Here is a 25,741-nt window from a genome sequence, read left to right on the forward strand (position 1 = left end):
TAGGAATGTGGTCATATGGCACATTCAGACTTGATGTCAATCAGAATGATCCATAAGTGGAAGTAGAATGGGCTGCCCAGATGGTAACCTCTCCCTTCTTAGGTCTTCAAGCAAAGGCTACACGATTACCTGTTGGGAATGTGACAGAGAGAATTCTTGTTCAGACATAGGTTGGATGAGACCTTCTTTGGGTTTCCTCCCAATTCCAAGATTCTGTGATTCTTTGAATTTCCAAGATAGATTGAAGAATTTTCCCGGGAAAACTCAAGAAAAAGATGTTATGGAATGATGATATAGAAGGATACTTTTCTATTTCATCAAATGCTTCTTGGGAGTAAATGATTAATTTTGGATGCAGCATATACTCTTTCAGGGCCCTAAGATAGGTTTCTTTCTTCTCCCACCTTACCACCCTCCAGAATACTTTTTAAAAATTTAATTTAACTATTTTTCTTTTTACATTTTAAGTTCCAAATTGTCCCCATCCCTCTCTCCCCAGCCTGCACTAGAGAAGATTACTACTTCTCCTTCTCTCTCCCTAACCCTCTGTCTCCCTCTCCCCCTCCCCCTCTCCCCCCTCTCCTCCTCTCCCTCACATACATGCGTGTATACATATTATATATGCATATATATGTAAAAACATACTATGCATACTCCTATTTATCAGTTCTTTCTCTGGAGGTAGATAGTATCTTCCCTCTTGCAATTGATCTGAATATTTGTAATATTCAGAATAGCTTAGTTGTTCAGTTATTTTTTACAGAATATGGCTGTTACTGTATACAGCACTCTTTTGGTTCTGCTCATTTCACTCTTCATTATTTCTTGCAAGTCTTAACATGTTTTTCTAAAATCAAACAGCTCATCATTTAAGCACAGTAGTTATTCCATTACAACCATATACCACAACTTGTTTAGCCATTCCTCAATTGATGGGCATCCCCTCAATTTCCAGTTCTTTGCTGCCACAGAGGTGCTATAAATATTTTAGAACACATAGGTTCTTTTTCTTTTTCCCTGATCACCTTGGAAACAGATCTAATAGTGATATTGCTGGGGCAAAGGGTATACACAGTTTATATTATAACTCTTTGGGCATAATTCCAGATTGCTCTTCAAAATGGTTGGATCAGTTCACAGTTCTACCAAGAGTGCCCCAATTTTCCCATATCCCCTCAAACATTTGTCATTTTCCCCTTCCATCATTTTAGCCAATCCGATAGGTATGAGGTGATATCTCAAAGTCATTTTAATTTGCATTTTTCTAATCAATAATGATTTAGAGCATAACTTTGATTTCTTCATCCCCAAACTGCCTATTATATTTTTTGCTCCCGGGAATACTTATGAGTTAGTACATTAAGGAGCAATCCTTCATGACCTGAAGGAAAGAATGCATCATAAATTTAAGTTGATTTTTATAACATGATTTAATGTTTTAATGACATTTATTTTTGCTATCTTTTTAGTTTGAAAACTTTCACCTGGATTAATGCTATTTTTTTTTTAAATAACCTACAGATTGTAAAGACAAAAAAGCAGATATCATGTTTCTGGTGGACAGTTCTGGAAGCATAGGACCTGCTACCTTCGGTAAAATAAAAGCATTTATGAAAAATCTGGTGGAGAAGTCTCATGTTGGCGTTAACCAAGGACATGTTGGTGTCATTCAGTTCAGCAATGTTACCAAGAGAGAATTTGGGCTCACTGAATATATGACCAAAAGTGACATTTTTGATGCGATTAACAGGATGAAGCCTATTGGAAGTAAAACCTATACAGGAAAAGCACTGAAATTTGCATCTGATCACTTTGAGCCCTCTAAGGGAGGACGTTCTGGTGTCAAGAAGTTTCTCATCCTCATCACTGATGGGAAGGCGCATGACCAAGTTAAAGAACCAGCTTTGGAACTTCGGAATAAAGGAGTCATTATCCTCTTGGTTGCAATTTTCCAGTCAAAATCACCACAGCTAGAGGATATCACTGGGGATGCAAACTTGGTTTATTATGTTGAGAAATTTGATAACCAAAACCTACTTGAAGATAAGCTGGTTTTTGATGTATGCACTCTCCATGGCAAGTGGTCCCATTTTCACTAAAATGACTTGAATGTAGTCTTCTAGAACATGGGATGTTAATACTTCTTAAATGATTTTTGGAATAATAATAAAAATCACAATCATGATAATCATAAGCTAGAATTCATAATTCTGTACCAGTCCTTGGACATAATTAAAAGCTGTCTTTGGAAAAATTCTATTTTTTTCACTCTATATGTTTTTAACCAAGGCTCTGGTAGCCATGGGTATTAGGAATTACAAATTTGGTCAAGTAATATCATAAAGGACAGCTAGGTGGCATAGTAGATAGAGCGCCGGATCTAGAGTCAGGAATACTCAAAGTCCTGAATTCAAATTCAGCCTCAGACACTGACTAGCTGGTCAGTTAACCCTTTTTGCCTCAGTTTCCTCATCTATAAAATGAGATGGAGAAGGAAATAGCAAACCACTCCAATATCTCTGCAATAAAACCCTAAATGGAGTCACAAAATCAGACATGACTAAAAAAATTATGGGCAGCTAAGTGGCACAGTGAATAGAGTACTGGGCTTGAAATCAGAAAGACCCATCACGTACTAGCTGTGTGACCCTGGGCCCGTCACTTAACCCTGTTTGCCTCAGTTCCTCATCTGTAAAATTAGTTGTAGAATGAAATGGCAAATCACTCCAGTATCTTTGCCAAAAAAAACCACACCAAAAACCAAAACCTGGGGTCATGAAGAATTGTGCACAACTGAAAAACAACTCAATAACAATAAAGTTTCATAAAGCATGGGGAGGGGGACATACTGACCTAAAATCTGGCTTTGAAGTTTCCCACCCTTTTTCTAAGAGTCATAAGAGTATTGATCTAATATTGAAATATATAGACATGTTTAGAGAGATCTATGAATAGTATGATGTTGGAGATAGAAAGACAGTATCTCGACCTTGAAATTTGCTCATTGCTTTCTACCTTTGTATTCTCCTGTACATGACTTGAACACAGATTTCCCTTACTAGTTTTAAAGATTTTATATTTGTCCTCTAGTTGGGTCCACAGAAGAGAACAAGCTATAGTCTCAACCATTTTGTTTTTCTTATTCTAACATCAGGAAGTAGTTACTCATAAAACATGTAGTGTTAAGCTCATTAGCAACTAATGCTAAAGAAATCAATCAAAGAACACATCAATCAACATACTAATTAAAGGCAATTGTGGGTTTTAACTTACCCCGTTAGGCTCATCCAATTCTGAGAGAGAGGGAGGATGTAATGGTGTATCTTGGGTGTCACAGAATTGAGCCAACAGTTCTGTAAATCTAACATCTCAGACTCGAGGCAAGTTTGACCATGTAGCCATATCTTCCTTACTCTGATATGTATGTTTCTTCTGGTTGTGAATGGGTCAAATATCTTATTTCAAATGTTAACCTTCATTTTGTAGTAATTAGATTTTTCTCAAATATCAGTTGGGAAATAGCCCAAGCATAGTGAATAGACAACTGAAGGGGATGTTCAGAGGAAGGCAAAGGAAAGGCATTCGTAGGGCATATGGAAGGAACTCGGGGATGAAGAAAGATCCATAGTAGGCATGACAGCTATTATCAAATACTCAAGATGTCAATCTGTGGAAGTAGATTTTTGAAAATTTGACCTCAGGATACAGAGGTAGGAGCAGTAGGTGAAAGTCATGAAGAATTCTTTTAGGTTTGGTCTCAGAAAAATCTTGCCAATGAGTAGCATTGACCCAAAGGGGAATTAACTGCTTTGGGAGGTCATGGATTCACCTTTCCTGGACATCTTTGAGCAATAGCTAAGTGACTATTTGTGAAGTATTTCATATTTTTTCTAGTATGGGTTGGACAGAGTGGCAGCTGTGTGAAGTCTTCCATCATGAGAGTTGCTTCTTCCCAGCAGATGCTATAAGATGTGTTAACTGCATGGTCTTTATGATGAAACCTTTCTCCTTCTTGCAGAATGTAAACAGATCCAAGTGCTAGACATTGTGTTTGTGCTGGATGATTCCTCGAGCATAGCACCTCATCAACATCAGAGCATGATAAACTTCACGATGCACTTAGTGAACAAAGCAGACGTTGGCAGAGACCGTGTTCAGTTTGGAGCCCTCAGGTACTCAGATGAACCCAAAATCCTCTTCTACCTTGATACCTACCAGACCAAGGAAGGCATCATTGAGGGCCTTAATTACTTGCCTGGAACAGGAAACACTTATACAGCCAAGGCTCTGAAGAGATCCCATGAGCTATTTACTGAGGAGCGTGGCAGTCGAATCAAGAGGGGTGTAAAGCAAATGCTGGTTGTGATTACTGATGGGGAATCTCATGATAATAGAGATCTCGAGGCCACAGCCAAGACATTAAGAGATAAGAACATCATTATCTACGGAGTGGGTGTAGCTCAAGCTTCTGAGAAAGAACTCTTGGACATCACGGGCTCGAAAGACAATTATTTCATGGTAGACAATTTTGAGAAACTGGAAGAAATTTACCTCCCCATTGAGAAAAAAGCTTGTGACAACGCACTTGATGGTAAGTTGCCACTTTGAAAGGTCACATGCTAGATCTGTCTGAAACTAATGTAAAACAATGACATCAAGACTGACCCACGCCAGCCATGTGATCTTGGTTCAATGTTGCTCTTTGGGTCTCTGTTTCCTAATCAGTAAAATAAGGGGCTGCAATGTAAGACTTCAGGGTTCCTTCCTGTTCTAAATCTATGATTCTATGATCCTTCCATTCTTAATCCTCTGAGTCTACAAATGAAGAATGACTTTCATTCCTCACATGGGTCTCAGAGGTACCTCTTATTTTGTAGGGTCTCTTTTCAGAGAGTTTCCATTGGCCTCCCTCTCTGTCCTTAGCTGGTTACATTTCAGTTCATGATCTGTGGTATCGTTGGTCAGTTGAAGACCAAACTCAGGTGAGAAGGCTTGTAGTTGGAGACAGATCAACTTTTCACCAGGTCTTCCTTCCCACAAACACTCCTCTACCCCAAGGGTAAGGACTATCACATGCTTTTGCCCTGCCATCTCTAGTGGCTTCCAATGGGACTAAATTACACATGGTTGGTGCTTATTGTCTTTAAAAATTGCATTGATTGAAATTGAATTCACCTTTAAGCATTTGGGCTCTTGATGTAATTATGTAAAGCTCAGATGGATGCCAGTGGCGTGCTCTCACACTTCACTAACCAGTCCCTCTGGGTTGCCACTTTAGTGAAAAGGGCCCTAAATTTGTCTTCCAAAGGACCTAGGTTCAAATCTTGACTCTTCTTCTTACCACCTGTGTGACTTTAAGCAGTCACTTCTCTTGGGTCTCAGTTTACCCATCACTTAGATGAGGAGATTGGACTAGATGATCTCTGAGAATTCTTCCAGTTCTACACCCCCTAATCGATTTCCTTAGAAGAGCTGCACATCAAATGCCTTCCCATTTCTCTTTGGGGGCGAACATCGGATTTCCCTCCTATTGTTACGGTCACATTTCATACTAAATGGTGAGCATTGCCATATGAGCAGCCCCTTCCTAATAAGGGAATAAATAATAATAAAACATAATAATAAAGTAATAAAATAATAAATAATATAAACAATGCCTTTTAGGCTTGTAAAACCTAAAATTTGATCCTCACAATTACTGGGCAAGGTGGGTGCTGTTGTCCCTATTTCACAAATAAGGAAACTGAGGCTCAGGTTAAATAACAAAGCCTGGGTTGCACAGCTAGTAAGTGTCTGAGAGGGGCTTCTGTCAGTTGTGTCCCTTTGTCATGTCTTCCCTTCACTTGGCGATGGTCCTTGGTCTTTCAGATGAGTCCTCTGCATAGTTATTCTAAAATGGAAGAAATTAGGTGGTATTTTAGTGAACAGAACTCTTGGCCTGAGTCACAAAGACCTGAGTTCAACTCTCGCCTCAGATACTTATTAGTTGTATAATCCTGGTTAAGTTGCTTAACCTCAGTTTCTTCATCTGTGAAATAGGGATGATACTAATAGCATCTCCCTCCCGGGGATGTTGTGATAATCAAAAGAGTTATTTGTAAAGTTATTTGCAAATGTTAAAGCTATAAAAATGTTATCATCATAATCATGATCATGATCATTCTTTCCCCTTTCCCCTCATTCTCTATGCACCAACTTTTCTTCTTTTTTCACTCTCACCCAATTTTGTTCCTTGGTGGGGCCATCTGTGGAATATGTGAGACATCTGAGTTTAGGAAAGGTGGTACCTCTTCCTCCTCCCCTTTCTCTCTTTCCCTCCCTTGCCCTCTCTCCCTCTCCCTCAATATATGCATATATAATATAGAATTTCATTTCCTTCTTTTTTTTCAGCTTGTGACACGAAAAAAGCAGATGTGTTTTTCCTCTGTGATGGCTCCGATTTAGTAACTGAGCAGGAGTTCGGCAAAATGGTTTATTTTTTGGCAGACATCATTGATAACCTCGATGTTTCACCCCAAAATACGCATGTTGGAATGTCCCAGTTAGGGACCCTTCACCAGGAAATAATCCAACTGAATGAAACCTTGGACAAAAATGAGCGGAAAGCTAAAATTTTGGCCGCTTTAAAGCGCAAGGGAAGTCCTCGGCTCGAAGATGCACTTCGACACGTGAAGGACACATTTGTTTCTGGGAGCAGGATCATGGCCGGGGTCCCTCAGGTACTGTTTGTCATCCTATCTGGGCGGCCACGGGGAAGCATGACCTTGGTGACTGAGGCTGTGGCCAAACTGCGAGAGCTTGGTGTGTGTATCCTAGCCTTGGGAATTGGGAATGTTCGAAATGATGAGTTTCTCCATATCACCCACAACCCTGAGAAGATCATCACAGTGTCTGACTTTGATAACTTGAAGAAAGTAGATGTGAAAAAAAGGGTTGTCCGGGAAATCTGTCGTGACTGTCAGCAAAAGAGTAAGTGCCCTCCTTTCCCACTGCTGCTTGAAGATCTGAATGGGCATCTTGCCAGTTTCCAATTCCTTGACAGTGTTCCATGGCATCCTTCTTCCCCGCTCCCTAGAAAACTTGTCACCAGCAGCTTATGCTCCCGGTGAGGGGCAAAGACGCAGTTAACCTGCTCAAAAGTATGGTAGAGGCACTCAGCTGGACCACCATCATTAATTAGCCCCTTTGTACCAATGCTGTTGGCATAAAGGTGGGGCAGGGGGTGGAGGGTAAGGAAGGACTAGTTTTCTATTTCATGTACTCACACATATCAAACCTTATACCCAGAGGCAGGTAGATGGCAGAGTAGATAGAGAGTTGGACCTAGAATCAGGAAGCCTTGAGTTCAAAATCTATTATTTTTATAAATTGAGAAGATTGCAGCAACCCTAAGTGTCTTGGACACTTTTAAAAAGAGAAATCCATAATTCTGTAATTGGCTAATTCTCTCCTTCTTTCCTCTCCCTCCTATCCTTCAAGTCTGTGCATTAATGGGTGATTTTTCCCCCTCTGTCTCCAGGTTGCTTTGTGGATACCGTTGTGGGCTTTGACATCTCCACCCATCGGAGAGGGCAGACCCTGTTCGAGGGTCAACCACATCTTGAATCTTACCTTCCAGGCCTCCTAGAGTCTATCAATTCCCTAAGAAGTGTGAGCTGTGGAAAAAAGACCCAAGTTAGTGTGGCATTTAAGGTGAACACTGAAACCAGTTTTGAACCTAGGTTCCAGATTTATGAAAAAACAATGATGAAAACCCTGAGACAGGTCACAGTCAGTGGGCCATCTCACCTTCAAGTGGCTGATCTGGAGTCATTTTGGAGTGCATTTAATCACTCTGAAAATCATGGAAAGGTAACTACTATTTTCTGGGTCCAAAATTTTGGGTTTTTTTTCTTTCCACCCCTACTCCAGCTAGTTTTTAACTGTCAAATATTCCCCTTCTCCTGCTTTCATCTCTTTCTCCCTCTCTCTCTCTCTCTCTCTCTCTCTCTCTCTCTCTCTCTCTCTAGGTGATGATCATTTTTTCCGATGGTCTCCAGCATGGGAATGATAATCTCTGGAGACTTGAAAAGAAATCAGATGAGCTCAGAGAACAAGGTAATTGAGTGAAAGGTGTCATGGGATTTGTTCAATACCTTTCAACCTATACTCCAGGATCACCCTAGATCTTGACATCTACTGAATTAGTAGCAAATCAGACCTTTAAAAATGTCCCAAGGGCTTCCTTTCTCCCTCCTATGCGTCTCTTTTAGGGGTGGGCTGGAGCTCCACATGAAAAGAATTACAAAGATTAAGTAACTGGTTGCTGGTCCTATCTCTGTAGCTCAGGGTATGGTCCTGTTTCAGCTTAAATCTTTGTATTTGTTACAGGACTGTGCAGATCCATGATTTCCCAGGAACCACATCTCTAGAGGGCTCAATTTTGGTCTGAGATCTTATTTATTAAAATAACACTGGTTTGGCTTGACTTGGATTATGATTTGGGCAGTAGCAGGAATATTCTATGATCATTCCATCCGAGTTCAGTCTGAAATCTCTGGAATCACCATGGGCTTGCCAAATGGCAATCTTTTCCTACTAGATCTGGTCCTTCTGTGCAGATTTTAAAAGAATGAAGGCCCAGAAATTTGTCATTAAATTAGGCCTCTGAAACTTCAGAACTCCCTCCCACCTCTAACCTGATGGGAAGCAGCTTACCTTCTTCTTGAGTTCTTTAAGAGTTACATGCTGGGGGGGGCAGCTAGATGGCGCAGTAGTTAAAGCACCGGCCCAGGATTCAGGAGTACCTGAGTTCAAATCCGGCCTCAGACACTTGACACTTACTAGCTGTGTGGCCCTGGGCAAGTCACTTAACCCCCATTGCCTAAAAAAAAAAAAAAAAAAAAAGAGTTACATGCTGGAGATACTACAAGAAGTAGGAGAAAAGCAAGAGTGCCCTGTCTCCCTTATTTGATACTATTATTTGATATAGTTCAAGAAATGCTAGCAAATCAATAAGAAAAGAGAGTAAAGATAGGGAAAAAATAAAACCATCCCTATTTGATAATGATCTGATAGTTTGTTTAGAATGCCCTAAGGAATCAGTGAAGAAACATGGAGAGGATTAATACTTTTAGCAAAGTTGCATCTATAAAATAAAACCACATAAGTGAACAGTATTTTTATATGAGAATAACAAAATTGAAGAGGCAATAATAGGAAAGGAAATCCCATTCAAAATAAATTCAGAATGCACAAAATATCTGGAGGTCAATCTACCAAAGCACATTCAACACTTGCATAAGTTAAGTCACAAAATGTTCCATAAAATTTTTTTTAAAAACAACAAATAATTGCAGGAATGTTCAGTGCTCATGACTGGGCTGGGCCAGTATACTAAAAATGGTGGTATAAATAAAGTGGATTCCCTGGATTCCCTTAAATTACAACTAAAATCTCATCTTCTGGTGCCTTCCCTCTCTTAATTCTTATTTATCCTATATATATAGCTTGTTTGTCCATATTTGTTTGTTTGTTGTCTTCCCTATTTGTGAGGGCAAGGACTGTCTTTTGCCTCTTTTTATATTTCCAGCACTTAGTGCCTGGCACATACTAGACAATTAATAAATGTTTCTTGATTGACTAAATTGCATATTGAACACTATACCAAACTATCCAAGTAATACTTTACAAAGTTAGACAAATTAACAACAAAGTTCATTTGTAGGAGCTACAATATGGAGGAAGGGGTGGGGGGATGAAAAAAGGTAGGAATGATGAATGGGGAATAGCGCTACTAGCCCTCAAACTATAGTATAAATAGGACTCAGATAACAAAAGAGAATCAGAAATAATGGAGCTCAGTAACCTGGTGTTTGATGAATCTGAAAACATAAATTATACAGAAAAGAACTCACTATTTAATAAGTACAACTAGAGAAAATAGAAAGCAATGTGGAAGAAAATTGGACTTCAGAGCAGCATCTTATACCACATTCCACCTAGCACGATGCCTGGTATATAGTAAGACCTTAATAAATGCTTGTTGCGTAATTAATTTTTTAGTAGATGTGCATTAATTGCTACTACACAGGGTCTTATTATGAGAAAGGCATCTATTTAGGGATTTTTTTTTCATTCAGATGCACTTATGTTTTGTCCCTGTTATTTATTCTATAAGGACTGATGGGTTTGTTCATTGTGGCCCTGAACACCACCTCTCATCATGATGACTTTTCAACCATTGAATTTGGAAAAGGATTCGAATACAGGACACATTTAAGCATTGGAATGAGAGACCTGAGCAGCATGCTGACAAAGTACCTGGTGAGTTACTTTGGTTGTCCAAAGTTAAGGTGATTTAAACATTTATTTTAGGAGTGGCAAGGGATTGCCTTTTGTTGGTGTTGGTTAAATGAATACCCAGTTGTCCTTCTGATGTCTCACAGTGAGTGGAGAACCTTTGGAAACTTGAATATCTTTTCCTCCTTAACCTTTCTTTCTTGGTAGCATCGCAGTAAGCTACTTGAATGAATATTGGATGGCAAAATAAAGCAAAAGTTTATGCTATCAAAACCTCACATAAAGTAAGTGTTCCTGACTTTTCTTCACATTTGACCAAGGTCCCTGGAGTCATTTTGGTGAGTTAGTCAGACAATAAGCATCAGTGTCAAGAACTGTGCCAAGCATTGAGTTACAAAGAAAGGCAGAAACAAACCATGATCTCAAGGAGATTACGTTCAAATTGGGGAGGTAACAAAGGAAATAACTAAGGATGCACAAGATAGAGACAGCAGCTGGTAGCCACCAACACTGCTCCCTCCCTATGGGGACAAATCATTACCCCTCCTTCTTACCCTGAGCAAACCACTGTCATCTTCAGTGTCACCATTTTCCAGCCCTAATGATCCCTTCTGAAGGGTTCAGCTGGGGTGGGGGAGAAGTGGTTCTTCTGATGATAAGATTTCCCTGATGTAAAAGATGGATCCCTTTTTTTTGCTTTCTATGCACAAAGACTTCCCCAAGTCTGTGGGTGTGAAAGGAACCACAGAAGCAGTAATAAGCTGACTATACCAGTTCTCCATGCATGGAGGGCGTTCCAGGACCCGCCATGGTGAAGGGTCATATTTGATGCTCAAGGATGGTGAGCAGAGTTAAAGGGCCACTTCAAGAGACAGAACAATCATCGGGAGGGTTGGCAAAGATTGGGCAATATTCATGAATGCCTCCCCAACATTGTGAGCCAATCTGTCAAAACAAGCATTTATTAAGCCCTACTGTCTGTCAGGCATTCTGCCAAGCACTGGGGATATAGTGAAAGGTAAAATGGTCCCTGCCCTTGAGTACCTCACAGTCCAATGGGGGAGACAACATGTAAACAAGTACACACCAAATATACACAGGACCAACTGGAGATAATCAGCGGAGGGAAGGCAGTAGCAGTTATGGGAATTGGGTAGGCTTCTCAAAGAAGCTGAGACTTGAAGGCATCCAGGGAAGCCAGGCAGTGATGAGGGGGTAGAATATCACAGGCAGGGGGAACAGCTGGGGAAAACACCCCAAGTCTGGAGATGGAGGGTCTTGTTTGAGGAACAGCAGTGAGGCCTGAGTCACTGGATTGTTGAGTCTGTGAGAAGGCTTGAGGTACAAGGAGACTGGAAAGGAGGAGTGGCAGGTTGTATGTATTCTGTATGCATCCTGTATTTATTTACCCGGGGATGTTTCATTGCCTTGACAGAACATAAACTCTTAGGGGACGAGGATTGTCTCGCTCCAACTTTATGCCCCCAGGGTCTAGTGGGCTGGGGTTTGGGGGACACTGGTACACGGCATTTAATAAAGACCCATTTGGTTTGATTCTATTTGGGACTTTGCAAATAGGACATGGACAAAGCTTTTCTAGGGGGGGGGTGTCTTTTTTTAAAGAGACAACTAGGTGACATGGTGGATAGTGCACTGGGCCTAGAGTTAGGAAGATCTGAGTTCAAATATGACCTCAGACACATATTAATTGTGTGACCCTGGGCAAAGCACTCAACCTCTGTTTGTCTCAGCTTCCTCAACTACAAAATGAAGATAAAATTACAGCTCCTGCCACCCAGGGTGGTCATGGAGATCAAATGAGATAATATTCGTAAAGCTTTTAGGACAGTGCCTGGCATGCAGTAGGTGCTACATAAATGCTTATTCCCTTCCCTTCCTGGAAAGGATGCTCACTCACTTTCTCTCCCCTCCAGGACAATATTGCAGAACGACACTGTTGCTGTGCCTTTTGCAAGTGTTCAGGGGCTCCAGGGGCACCGGGATTACCAGGATCGAGAGGCTCCAAGGTGCTTTTAGAGTGTTGATGTTTGTCTTGAGCTGGTCAGCCCATGACCTAGTTCTCGTCACCTCTCTCTGCTGTTATCTTTGCATGCAGATGGCCTTCTGGAGGTGCTGTGGGGCACGATTGACTTCTAGTGTCGTTGTTGTGATCGCTTGATCCTCCAGACCCACAGCCATTGATTTTCAGGTAGAAATAGAAATAGAGGCTCCAAACAAATGTCTGAGTCCAAGACTCATCCCCAACCTCCAATGTCTTGGTGACTCTGTGCAGGGCCTGCAACCCCCCCCCAAAGCCTATGCAGACCCACAGAGCCCTTCCGTGGGACCACATTCCTCAGAGGATGTTTTTGACAAGTCCTGGTAAATCACTTGACATCTCTGGGCCTCAGGTCTAAGACCTCTCTACTTAAGCACAGACTTAAAATATTTTTTTTTCAATTAAGAATTTGTTTTTTCTCCTTCCCACCTTCTGCCTAACCCTCCTCCACCCTGCTTTGAAAAGAAAACCCTTATTTAAAGCCATTTTTCTGGTACTGGCAAAGACCCAGAAACTATGTTGCCTGACCCAAGGTAACAGCCAGCATTTCTGTCGTGCTTTTAGTTGAGATGTGCCTCGTGGGCTTCCATCCCACGAGGGAATAAGAAAAATCAAGGAGATCAAAGAGCTCATCTTCTAAAAGGGTGACTGGCTAACTAGGCCTTGCCTCAGACCTAGCACACTGAGAAGCTAGAATGACGGCTTGGACTCAAACTCCTACTGATTTCAGAAGTTGAGGTGGGTGGGAATGACTTGTGTGCTGTTGTTCTCCCTTCTTCTTCCACAGGGATCTTGGGGAATGAAGGGCAGCCGAGGCCACAGAGGAGAAGAGGGAGAGCCTGTGAGTCATTACAGATCCTCATTGGTTGCTTCTTGTTCAGGAAAGACTCGGCCTTCCAACAGCGGGCTTTTCTCTGTCTCTCAGTCGGCTGGCTTACCCCTCATCCTTGGGTGACCTGCAGCGCCTTCTTCTTTCTTTTTTTTCTTCTTTCTTTTTTTTTTAGTGAGGTAATTGGGGTTAAGTGACTTGCCCAGGGCCACTCAGCTAGTGAGTGTTAATTGTCTGAGGCCGGATTTGAACTCAGGTACTCCTGAATCCAGGCCCGGTGCTCCATCCACTGCGCCGCCTAGCTGCCCCTGGAGCTCCTTCTTGGCCTAGTTCTCCTCCCCCAGCACTAACCTCACGGTGCCCCAAGGTTTCTGATAGTTATGGTGCTACCATACCCTTCCACCTGCAAAGCTGTATTCTACTCATCTGGGCCCTATCCCCTTCAGGCTCTCCTTGGTGTTCATTGATTTCACCTATAAGAATGGATTTTCATGGGAGGATTTGGAGCAGATTTGAGGGAGAATGTGGACAGCTCCCACCCCACACATTCTCTGAGCACAGTCTCCCTCTGGCCTCTCCTGTTGTCACATCATTCTCAATGAGCAATCTCTGCTCTGTGGAGAGTCCCCCACACGGACCAGCTTCTTGTATTAGCCAGGGTCACTCCACTGGCACAGCATGAGTGTTCCTGGAGAGGACTGCCCCATAGTCCCTGTAGGGTCCCGTGCGGGTGGGCACAAGATGAAATGGCTTCCAAACCTTGAGCCACAGCATAAGTTTCATGGGAAGTGCCCAAACATTCATATGCATCCTTTGATGGTATTTCTGAGGCAACAAAGGTGATGGATAGAGAGTTGAAGTCAAGATTTCCTGGGTTCAAATCCTGCCTCTTACGCATACTGGCTATGTGACCCTGGACTAATGAATCAGTTCTCAATCCAACTCTCCAATACTATAAGCTTCAGAGAAGACCTTGGCCTACCCTGGTAGAGGGAATTTCCTCACCTGAGAGTGACCTAAATCATTGAAATTACAGCGATTATCCTGGTAGATTTCTGCACCAGCTTTATAAGTAGATCTGTTTGCCTGTGGATCTGTTCTGTTTAGTGGAGGTGGGGGGGCTCCCCAGTGCCCTGTTAACTCTTCTAAAGGTCAGTGGACAGATTTGTAGAAGAGGCTCCGCTTCAGTTTAATAGATGGGATTTACCTAAATGTTTTTGGTACCTTTTCTCAGGGGACAAGAGGAAACACTGGGCCAGAAGGAGAAAGAGGTGCTCAGGGATGCCAGGGGGAAAGGGGCCTTAAGGTAAGAATCTGCTGGAAATATTGTTTAAACCTCTCTCTCTCCTTCCCCTCCATCTACTTCCCTCCCTTCTTCCCACCCTCCTCCCTCCCTCCCTCCCTCCTCCCTCTCTCCCTTCCTACCTCTCCCATCTGTCTTTCTTTTTTCCTCTCTCTCTGTCTCTTTGTCTCTCCTTCCCTCCCTCCATCCTTCTTTCTTTCTCTCCCCTTCTTCCTCTTCTGTCTTTGTCACAGTCCATCTATCTCTTGACCTTTATTCCAGTCAATATCCCTCCTAGGGTCTCTACAGAGCAATAGAATCTATAAAACCATAAAACACCTTAGTTCAGCAATGTTGTCTATTTTAGGCCTCAGTTTTGTCATCTATAAAATGAGTGGGTTCTAAAATGCTTTGGATCTCTATTTTCCATCCGTGTCTGAAAATAACTAATGTTTAATCTCTTTCAGGGAGACAGAGGAATGAGTGGATTTAAGGTACAGTGAAATATTCCTTCTAAATTAGATTCTTTTGTTTGTATATTTGTTCCCAAGAATGTTCTGTCAGTCATGGTTACAAACCATACTTTGTTAAAGAATGTAGAGGGAATGACTTCTGACACTTACATCTGGCTTCTTTTTTGATCTATCAGGGAGAAGAAGGAGATTATGGGATCGATGGGATAAATGGAGAAGAGGTAATTTTCCCCTTTATCTAATAGTCAATAGTCAACAATCAAAAAATGCCTTTTAAGCACCTACTACATGCCAGGCACTGTACTGAGTGCCGGAGATACAAACAATAAAAAAGATAGTCCCTGCCCTCAAGGACCTTACAGTCTTTTTTTTTTTATTTTGTTTTAGCAATTTTACATATAAGTAAAATTTTAACATTAAGATTTTAAAATTTTGAGTTCCAAATTTTCTCCCTTTCTCCCATCCCCCCTTGAGAAAGTAAACAACTTGATATTGGATATTGCTTATACATGTGAAGTCTTGCAAAACATATTTAAATATTAGCCATGTTGCAAAAGAAAACACAGACCAGGGGTAGCTAGGTGGCGCAGTAGATAAAGCTCTGGCCTTGCATTCAGGAGGACCTGAGTTCAAATCCAACCTCAGACACTTGACACTTACTAGCTGTGTTACTCTGGGCAAGTCACTTAACCCCAACTGCCTCACCAAAAAAAAAAAAAAAAAAAGAAAGAAAAAAGAAAAGAAAAGAAAGAAAACACAGACCAAAAAAGGGGGAAAATAAAGGAAGTTGAAAAAGTATGTTTCAATCTCCATTCAGACTTCATCAGTTCTCCCTCTAGAAGTCAGTAGCATTTTTCATCATTTTTCATCCTTTGACATTGTCCTAGATGATTTTCATGATGAAACTAGTTAAGTCACTCAATTAATTATCATATACTATTTCTGTTATTGTGTACAATATTCTCCTGGTTCTGCTCACTTCACTTTGCATCAAGTCACATAAGTCTTCCCCAATTTTTCTGAAACCATTACATTTGTCATTGTTTACACCACAATAGTATTTCATCCCAATCAGATCCCACAATTTGTTCAGCCATTCCCCAATTGATGGGCATACCCTTGATTTCCAATTCTTTGCCACCACAAAAAAAGCTTCTATAAATTTTGTACAAAGAGGTCTTTCCCCTCTGGTGTTGTTGGATCAAAAACTATGCAGTTCCAAATTGTTATCCAGAATGGCTGAACTAATTCACAACAAGGAACTTACAATTAATAGGGGAAGAAATAGACAAAAGGAAGCTGAAAAGAGGAAGGTGTTGGGGACAGTGATGTTCAGGGAGGTGGAGGGAGGAAGAGTAGAGAGGTATCTGAGGGGGTGCTGAGGTATCTGAGGGGGTGCTGAGTATCAAAGCATAATCATTCTCTATGAAGATGAGACTTCAGGTAATGAGCCTACCTCTTTAGCATTAATTTGACAATATAAAAAGAAGAAGCATATTTCCTTTTCTTTTCTGTGTTCAGGGCTTCCATGGAACTCCTGGGAAGAAGGGAGAGAAAGGGGATCCAGGATCCCAGGTAAGGTTTGCCAACACCTATGAGAAGTCAGGGCACTGTCGTGTCATGGACAGAACACTGAATTCAGAGTCAGAAACACCTGGATTCAAATCCTGTCCCTTAACTCTTACTAGCTGTAGGGCCAAAAATAAGTCATGTAACATCCAAGCCTCATTCTCCTCATCTGCAAAATGAAGATATTATCATCTGTAGTGAGAGGCCGTATGGCATAGTGAGCACAGAGCCAATCTTGGAGTCAGGAAAACCTGAGTGCTTGCCCTGCCTCAGTCACATATTTACATTTAACCTCTTCTTGTCTGAGGCATTCTAAGTTGTGGGATAGGTACCCATCTCCATTGGTGGAGGGAGTTTCCTCATTAGAAGTTCTCTTTGGCAATGAAATCACAGTTCCAGATGTCCGCTTTAATGTTGTGAGGCTTAAATGAGATAATGTATAGAAAGCACGTTGAAACTTGAAGATGTTATAGAAATATCAGGTATTATTTACTTATATGGGTATATTTATTTATACTGCATGGGTATCCTTAAATATTTATGGCATGGGTGATTATCACTATGACAAAACAATGAATGTGTCCCTTCCCATAGCTTTAAAGTATGACACAGCTCCAAAGTGGGATGAGAATTCTTAAAATAGAAGTAACCAAAGAATTCAGTGACATTTGGTGGGTGTCAACAGTCCTCTCATGCTTCACAGTTGTGTCAACCATCCTGAAAGCATATATACATGAAAGTGTTGGGGTGACAGTAGATACCAAATGGAATGGACCTGCCAGCATTTCTGTTCATCTAATTTCATTATCCATAGGGGTAGAGGTGCCCTACTTGCATTCCACCACTTGAGTACCCAATGTACTATGGAAGGCAGTGAAAATGGTACTTGAGATGAAATTGAGAAAAATGGCTAGACCATACCACACACTTCTAAAGAAATCAGTATGGACAGTGGCATAATTTTAAAGATAGTTGGAGATTGACTTTTTCTTTTTTTTCAAAGAGAAGGAAGATTCCAAAAGAATGGAAAAGGTTATAGAAGATATTATTACCCTCCCCCAAAAGGGGACGTAGAAGACATTGGCAACCACCTGCCCCTATTCTATCTTTTGGTTTCTATAAGAATTTTAGGATATCCTTAACAAAAGTATGAGAAGGCAATGGGCAGGTTTTATGGGTGATGTTCTATAACAGACCAAAGCTGCATAGTCATATGTTTGAGAAGTATAAAAAATGTAGTGTTGCCGCCCCACCCCGTGTTTATTATAATTTATTTACTACAAACATTTGACTTGGTAGAACAATATACAGCCTCAAAATCTCTCTTTCAACAACATGCTTCCCACTTTTATGTTAAGATAACCCATGATTCTAAGTACAGTTATAGAGATAACCTTGTTCAATTAATCTTTAAATATTGACTTCAAATAAGTCATAAAACAGGGAGTCATGTTCACCAACAATGACTAAGAGAAGGGAAGAATGCCTAGAGAAGACTAAGTCCTACAGATGTTGAAGTTTTCCAAATGTCCCTCTTTGTAGATGGCTTCATGCTGATCATAACAATCCATGGAACAGGATATGACCTGTTCAATGAGATCCCTGGTCCCCCAAAACAGATCTACCTAGCAATCTTCCCTACAGGAAAACCAAGTGATTGCAGAGTGCATATTATCCAGATTATATGTTGTTTTAAGGGTAATCCATTGAGTTAGACCACTGGTACATTTGTCTTGGATAGGCATGCAGATGAACAATAAGAGGAGATGGATTAAATTCTGAAATGTTTTCAATGATTTCAAGCTGCTCCCCCCCTCCTTTTTTTTTTTTTTTTTTTTTACAAAAACTCCCCTTTTAAAAACCCCTGATGAGTGGCTCACAACCTGATGAGTGGTCTACAACCTTGTGGAGACTGTGGTATTCCCCAATCTGCAGTCACTTAGAATAACTAAACATTTTTTAAAATGATGTTTTCTTTAAGTAAGGCTTTGTTTGAGGGATAAAGACAATGGAAAGATATATTACTGTCATAATTTGAACATATCATATTAGCAATAAAGAATCATAGACCAAAATCAATATAAACAACATCAGGGAGATGTATAACCTAAAAAAGAAGTGGGATGGTCCTATGGAAAAGTGGGAAATAAAAGGTGGACAGCTCATATTTTCTATCAATAACTCTTGTATTGTCAAGAAACTGGGAAGGAGACCTATTCACCACCCAGCATGTTGGGTAGACCCCATGTAAAGGATTTAAATGAGGATGGTTTGAATAAGACATATGAACCATGAGGAGGCATAGATGAGTTGTAAACTGTACCATTTGTGAGATCACAAATGTACTGAAGTAGACTCGGCATAGTTGCCAATTAGACAAAACCATAATCATAGAAGAATCAAGCTATAGATGACCTACAGGAGAATGAATGGCAAGATGCAAGATGAAACTTCCTTTTCTTTCTGTATCAGAACTAGTTGGTTTGAGGACAGGAACAGCATCTTCTTTCTTTTTATATCTTAGCCACAATGAATCACACTAAACAGGGTTTAAAAAATATTTGTTAAAAGAACAAGCTAATCTCATGTCATGGTAAGGTGCAAAAGATATCCACCTCAGCAAATACTACCTTTGTCATGAACATTTTTTCACCTTGTAGCTTTTCCATTTTTAATTTCTATCTATTGTGATACTGGAAATTAAATCCAATTTCTCAACTACCAGGCAAACTGACCCTGATAACTTACCACAGACTGCTAAAGCCTAAGGGAAACTGGTTCCACTGCTAGGCACGGTGCCTGGCACATAGTAGGCACTTCATACGTGACGGAATAATTGATTGAGGTCATGGTGATTTGGAAAGCAAGTTTTCCTTTTCCCATGGTATTTGTTGGCATTTTATTTTCTTTAGGGCAAAACTAACTATAAGATGAAGTTATGTATCATCCTAAAAATCACCTAGATTCTTACTCAGAACTTTCTCATTTCCAGGGAAGTATGGGTACCAGAGGTGCCCCTGGTGTCCGTGGTGCAAAGGGATTTCCAGGTGATCCTGTAAGTTTCAAGGGCTAAGTTGGCTCTGTATTGTACAGTTGGGACTCACATCCCATTTCAATACCCAATGTCGATCATGACACCATATTGATAAATGAACTTTGGAAAGAGCCCAGTTAAGTCATAGATGCTAAAGGATATACTATCTTTTCCCAGACCTGCTATGGGAGGGAGATTAGCATGTCAGACATAGTTATGCTGAAAATAGAACTGGGAACCCATTACACTGAAATGATATGATATCATTATCTGTGATAAAAACATCATTGATCATGCTGTAGTTCCTGGGAAATTAGGATATGACCCCTTTCCTTTCTCTATCAAGACTGGCTGGAGATTTGACTTGAATCATTTTAGGGGGGGGGCGGGGAATGGACTTTTGGGAATTTACCAGAGGACATTCCCTTGCTTCAGAGAAAGCTTTAAAACCTTGTAGGCAAAATCTTATTTTCCCCTAAGGAATAGATTTTTCTTTAGTGTATTTTCTTAGCCTGAGAGCTTAGAAGGTGATCCAATTTTCTTCCCTTGTAGCTTATTACTCTGTAATGCTAATTGAGCTTATTTTTATAGGGGAAAGTATGAATATACTTGCTCTTAAACTTCTTTTATCCAGAATTATAATGAGGAATTCTAGTACCCAGGGAAATTTTAGTTTTATAGGGAGGAGAGTGGTCTAAGGTATGGCCACACCTATGTTAGGGGGGATATGCTGAAGAACAAAGGTCAAGGAAGTAGAGGAGGTTGAGGAACTAGAAGGCCAAGGTATTTGAAGGGGACAGAGAAGACAGTGAGTCAGTTACTGAACTTGTCACCAAAGAAGGAGAGTGAGCTGGAGGTCCACTGAAGACAGCATCAAGTATCTAGACAGGGTGGCATCATCTTTAAAGGAGCAGAAAGATGACTGCTGAAAAATGAGGGCATCAGGAGTGGCCCTCGCACCAACCCTTTCTCCTGCTGGCATAGAAAAGGAGCAACTACCATGAAGTGCCAAGAGACATGGTGCCTTAGGAAGAAGCTAGTTTTCAGGGAGCACCAGAAGATGGAAGGTATAGGAAGGGAAGACCAAGGTGAAGGGGGTTTGTCAACAATAGAAGTGAGTTCCAGAGGGCATAATGGGGGGAAGGCAGAAGAGGATGGGGACAAGGTATGGGTAGAGATGAGCTTACACTGAGTAGAAGTGACAACTGCCTTTGCCACCTATTACCCAGCTGATCCCAGAAAAGGGTCATGGGGTCATAAGGACTGGTGGATGGAGACACTAAAGAAAGGCAGTCAAGGATCTAGAAAAGGAAATGGGACAGTCTAGGTTTCCATGGGGTGAGGGAGAAGAGAGGGAGCACAAGTTTCCTTCTCCATGTTGGCATCTGGGGCAAAGTCCTCAAAGAAATCATAGTATTTCTATCTCTGTTCTCTTCTTTCCTTAGGGTGACCCTGGAAATGACAATTCCTTCAGAGGGCCCAAGGGATCCAAAGGAGAGCAAGGAAGACAAGTAATATTACAGACTGTACTTTTCCTACAATGATTCATTTGACTTGAAATTTATCTAATGACTTTAAAAGAAATGAATACATGTATCTGAATTTACAGAAACACAAAAATCATCCCGAAAAGTTGTAGGTGAAAATTTCTTTGGAAATCAAGTTAAATTTAATTGCTCCTGTGGAGCTGACTATATAATGGAACTCGATTAAACAGTACCTTCCTATTTATCTTTTCAAAATTCATTTTATAATGAGGCAGGTAGGTGGGAAGACCTGTTTAAAAACCTGACTTGCCCTGGACAAGTCACTTCATCTTACATTGTCAGTTTTCTCATCTATAACATGGGGATACTAATAGCACCCAAAGTGAAGGGTTGTTGTAAAGTTCAAATGAGCTAACACAGTTTTCTCTTCTACATCATGGATGGGGGTGGTTAGGGTCACGGTACCCCCATGATCTGGAAATTCCATGTAAAACATTCTGGCCCTCCCTTGTACCAGAGAAGAAATATGATTTTGTTTCTTTTTCTTTTATGGGGTGTTTATAGTACCCTATTGTAAAATTTAGTCATAGGCTCTGTGTCATGTGCTGGCCTTCCTGTGTCATCAGAGGCTTCTACAAAACTCCCCCAAAATTCCCACTGAATTTCTAATGCCAACCCACCATACATTAAAAGCACCATGGGGGAAAGTTGTGATGTGGAAGGGATATCTGGATCCATAAAGTGCTATTTAATATAGGTAATATATGTATATTCTATTTGCATATTGGTTTATATTTATCGTTTTTATTTCTAGATGTGTTATAATAATATATGTAAAGTACTTTGCCAAGCTTAAAGTACTATTGAAATGTTAGCTATCATTATTTTTAATGTTTCTGGTCTCCTTAAATTCAGAATAAACACTTGGAGAAGAAACTATTAAGTTTCTGGGCAGGATACTCCATGAGAAGGCATTCCTTGGGAAGCTCTGAAGTCAGAGGACCTGAGTTCAAAACCTGCCTTTGTGACCTTGAAGAAATCATTTAATCTCCTTAGGCCCCAGCTTCCTTAGCTGGCCTAGTTGGTTTCCAAAGTTCCTTCCTTCTCTAAGTCTATGATCTTGATGGATACTTGGTTGGTAGATGCAATAGACAGAAGAATTCTTGAATGGTAGGGCTTTGAAGTTGGGCAAAGTGTGATTGATCCTGAAGCATCTGAGCTTGTTATTCTGACTACTATATTTCATTTCTAGGGCCTCAGAGGACAGAAAGGCACAGACGGCAGGCCTAATTCAAGAGGAAGCATGGTAAGAGGTTTTGTGGGCACATCCTATTTCTTCCTGTCTTGGTATAGCTGTTGTAGCTCAATCTGTAATGGAGAGTTAGGGTAAATCTGTAGAGATGTGGAATAAATTTAGGTTTTCTAAAAGATCCTTCTGTGCTGGCAGATAGATGTACTTTGAGTTTTTTTAAGTTCACAAAATTCCTTCAAAATCAATAAAAATCTCTTCTCCTCTTTACTACTCCACTCCCCACCCCTCTCCATTTGGCAGATGGGAAAAATGAATCGGGGAAGATCTCAAGAGGATAAAAACAAGTTGATGACAGTGAAAAATGGCCCTATGTAATTTTATTGTAACCTACTTGATAGTAAGCCTAGCACAAGTTGGGGTGGGGGGAGGAAGAGAAGGATTTTTTTTTTTGGTGGTTTGGTGGTATTTTGTTTTTTAAAGAGATAATGACAGGGGCGGAAGATGACCTTATTGTTTGGTGACCTAGGTCCTTACTAAAGTTAGAGACAACCATTTATAATAATTGGAAGTTCTTCTAAACTGCAGAGATCATGAAAGGGAAAAACAATCATGTGTACTTCATTAGCAGCATCCAAAGGACAGGCGAGAGCTCCCATCTTTGGCTAGGCGCTTTGGTTCAAGGGAGGGAACGAAGCTGCTTGGCTCGGCTATCAATGACAAATTTTGGCACCCTTATTGACTTTGCTGGATGCCCTACTCCAGAGGAAAATGAACAGAATAAATTGAGCAGGAATCTGGTTAAGTTCCTATTGACGATGTTTATCTTGAATCATAATTCTCAAGAGAAAAAAGCATATAATTGTCTTCAGTGTGGCTTCTCTCCTGCTTCTGGTGAAATATCTTTGAACCTTTGTTCTGTGTTGTACGGGAAGAATGTAACTCTAACCAGAGGAAATAGAAACTGTCAGAGGAGGTGGGAAGGGGAGAAAAGAGGAAGCAAAGAGTCCTCATTTAATGAAGATTTCACTGCCTATGGATGTTCATTGGCTTAAGAAGAAAAACTGTTTCATTTGAACCAGTCGTGAGGTTATCAAGGTCATTAATCATGTCCCTTTGAGCAGGATTTTTCAAGGGATAGGAGTTGGTACAGCTAATTCTTTTTCTGCATTCCTATGGTGTCTCTCTTGTCTCTTGCTCTGATTATCTACGCCCTTGTCACCTTATTTCATTCTCCTCCCTCCTTGTAAGAGAAAAGCTCCCTCTGCTTCCTCCTTTAGGATGATAGAAAGAGTTCTGGGTATTCAGTCAAAGGAACTAGGTTCAAAGTCCAGCACCAACATTTACTTAGATGTGTGACTTTGGGCAAGTCACTTAATCTCACTGAACCTCAGGCTTTCTAGATTTCCAACTAGAAATCTTCAATGCCCTGATTTTTTTATAAAGCACTTAGCACAATGCTTGGCACTTAGTAAATGCTATATAAATGTTAGCTTAATATTATTATTAGCTATTACTTTCTATGTGTATCTCCAGCACATAGCAAAGTGCTTGGCAAATAGTAGGCATTTAATAAATCCTTTTTTATTTGTTCATTCACTTAACCTCTCAGTTTCAGGTTCCTAGTCTATAAAATGAGGATGATAATAATACATGTAATGCATATCAAACAGGTTTGATGTAAAGTGTTTTTCAAACTTTAAAATGCTATATACTATTTATTGTTTTTGTCATTGCTATTATTTTGGGGGGTGGGCAATGAGGGTTAAGTGACTTGTCCAGGGTCACACAGCTAGTAAGTGTCAAGTGTCTGAGGCCGGATTTGAACTCAGGTCCTCCTGAATCCAGGGACCGTGCTTTATCCTTTGCACCACCCAGCTGCACCCATTGCTATTATTTCCCCTATTTTTGGTGTGTGGATCATGTAAGACAGATAAGTCAGAGGAGTTGTTAGATGAAGATAAGTTTATAAAATCACTGACATAAACCAAAACATTATTGTTGCTGTGATTGAGTGACCAAGTGTCACTTTAGATGAAAATATAGATATATCAATTTAGATATAATTAATGGTCATATTTGACACAGTAATTGGTACCCAATTTAGAGAGGACCCTGGACCTTAGATGCAAATCCTCCTGTTCTTGCTTTCCCCACAGAAGTCCAGAGAGGATCCTGGACAGAACATTTTGCAAACATTAAAGCCTTATATAAATTGGTATAGTGAAAAGTGACCACAAGATGGCGATGCTGAGCCATCATTGTTGTTCAGTCCCCCACCTAGGCTCCCAAGACAGAGATGGGGGAGAAACTCCCTGGAAGGGGAGTTTGACTGAATCTGTGATGAAAATGTCGGTGGCTTTTGTGTCAAAGCATGATTTTCCATTCTCCATCAGCAATTTCCAAAGCACAACAGCAGGCTGAGAAAAAGTCCCCAGTGGCCCTGGGTCTCATAATTTACCTCTATCCCTGTCTCTCTTTCTCACATCCAGAATTAGGGGACCAGGATCCAGGAGGAGCCTTGGAACCCAAGTCATTCTGAGTTAGAGCTGATGCCTCTCAGGAAGCTGATGAGTTGAGAGAGCCCTATGGGTCTCTTCTGAGACAGGAGGGGAGAACCCTGGGACTCCAGGGTCATTTGTTTCCTAGAGCAGCATCCCAGATAATTGGCAATGGCTGTTAGTTGCTGTCTGGATCTATAATGACATTTAGATTGGTTTGCAATCAATCCCCCAAATATTAGGATGTAATTAAGTGCCTGGTGTGGAAATTCTTATAGAAAAAGCACCTCAGGGAAACATCTTTCAGGATGTGTTCATTACAAGTGTCAATCAGGCAAGTTTTTGAGCAACCAGAGATTTCTGATTCATTTTAAAAGGGCATCTTCACTATTTTTGCCGTTTCAGGGACCAACCGGCCGAAGAGGGACCCAAGGACCCAAGGTACGTGTCATGCATCACTTCCCCTTTATTGTGAATATAAGAATGAGCCTTCTAGCATATAGATGGTGAAGGGCATGAGCTGATCTGCATTCACAGATGGATCTTGTCTAGAGTGCCCCTGACAAACAATGTGGTTCACTGTATTTAGAGTCAAAAGATGCAGGTTCAAATCTCAGCTTTGCTACATATGTGACCTTAGGAAAGTCACCTCACTCCTCTGGGGTTCAATTTTCTTGTCTTTAAAGTAAGTAGGTTTTGACTGTTACTGATAGTGAAAGTTCTGATGGAGCTGAAGTCAGAAAACTCACCACTTACTTCCTTTGTTATCATTGATAAGCAGCTTTCTTTCTGCACTTCAGTTTCCCCTTCTATAAAATAGGAGGGTTGGATGCTAAATCATTAAATAAGCTGTATATGGGATACATTGGAAGCATTCATAGTCATGAGATCATCTTGTGCAATGCACAGCAAGGAGGCCGTAGTATCTTGAGGGGAGATCTGCACATTAGGAGGATCACTTTGACAGTTTGGTGAAG

The 25,741-nt window shown here is 40.7% G+C and overlaps 1 protein-coding gene across 1 annotated transcript in view; it reads left to right on the forward strand.

Annotated features, from left to right (window-relative positions):
• Positions 1–25,741, forward strand: part of COL6A5 (collagen type VI alpha 5 chain) — an 88,262-nt gene that overhangs the window by 9,538 nt on the left and 52,983 nt on the right. The window contains exons 5-20 of the mRNA XM_043968228.1: positions 1,522–2,076; positions 4,019–4,591; positions 6,391–6,969; positions 7,520–7,851; positions 8,010–8,097; positions 10,160–10,305; positions 12,216–12,308; positions 13,128–13,181; positions 14,404–14,475; positions 14,919–14,945; positions 15,101–15,145; positions 16,446–16,499; positions 19,486–19,548; positions 20,973–21,038; positions 22,267–22,320; positions 25,170–25,205. Coding sequence (XP_043824163.1) covers positions 1,522–2,076; positions 4,019–4,591; positions 6,391–6,969; positions 7,520–7,851; positions 8,010–8,097; positions 10,160–10,305; positions 12,216–12,308; positions 13,128–13,181; positions 14,404–14,475; positions 14,919–14,945; positions 15,101–15,145; positions 16,446–16,499; positions 19,486–19,548; positions 20,973–21,038; positions 22,267–22,320; positions 25,170–25,205 — 2,837 coding nt within the window. The remainder of the gene's footprint in view (positions 1–1,521; positions 2,077–4,018; positions 4,592–6,390; positions 6,970–7,519; positions 7,852–8,009; positions 8,098–10,159; positions 10,306–12,215; positions 12,309–13,127; positions 13,182–14,403; positions 14,476–14,918; positions 14,946–15,100; positions 15,146–16,445; positions 16,500–19,485; positions 19,549–20,972; positions 21,039–22,266; positions 22,321–25,169; positions 25,206–25,741) is intronic.

This window comes from Dromiciops gliroides, chromosome 5 (assembly GCF_019393635.1).
Source record: "Dromiciops gliroides isolate mDroGli1 chromosome 5, mDroGli1.pri, whole genome shotgun sequence".
Classification (NCBI taxonomy): domain Eukaryota; kingdom Metazoa; phylum Chordata; class Mammalia; order Microbiotheria; family Microbiotheriidae; genus Dromiciops; species Dromiciops gliroides.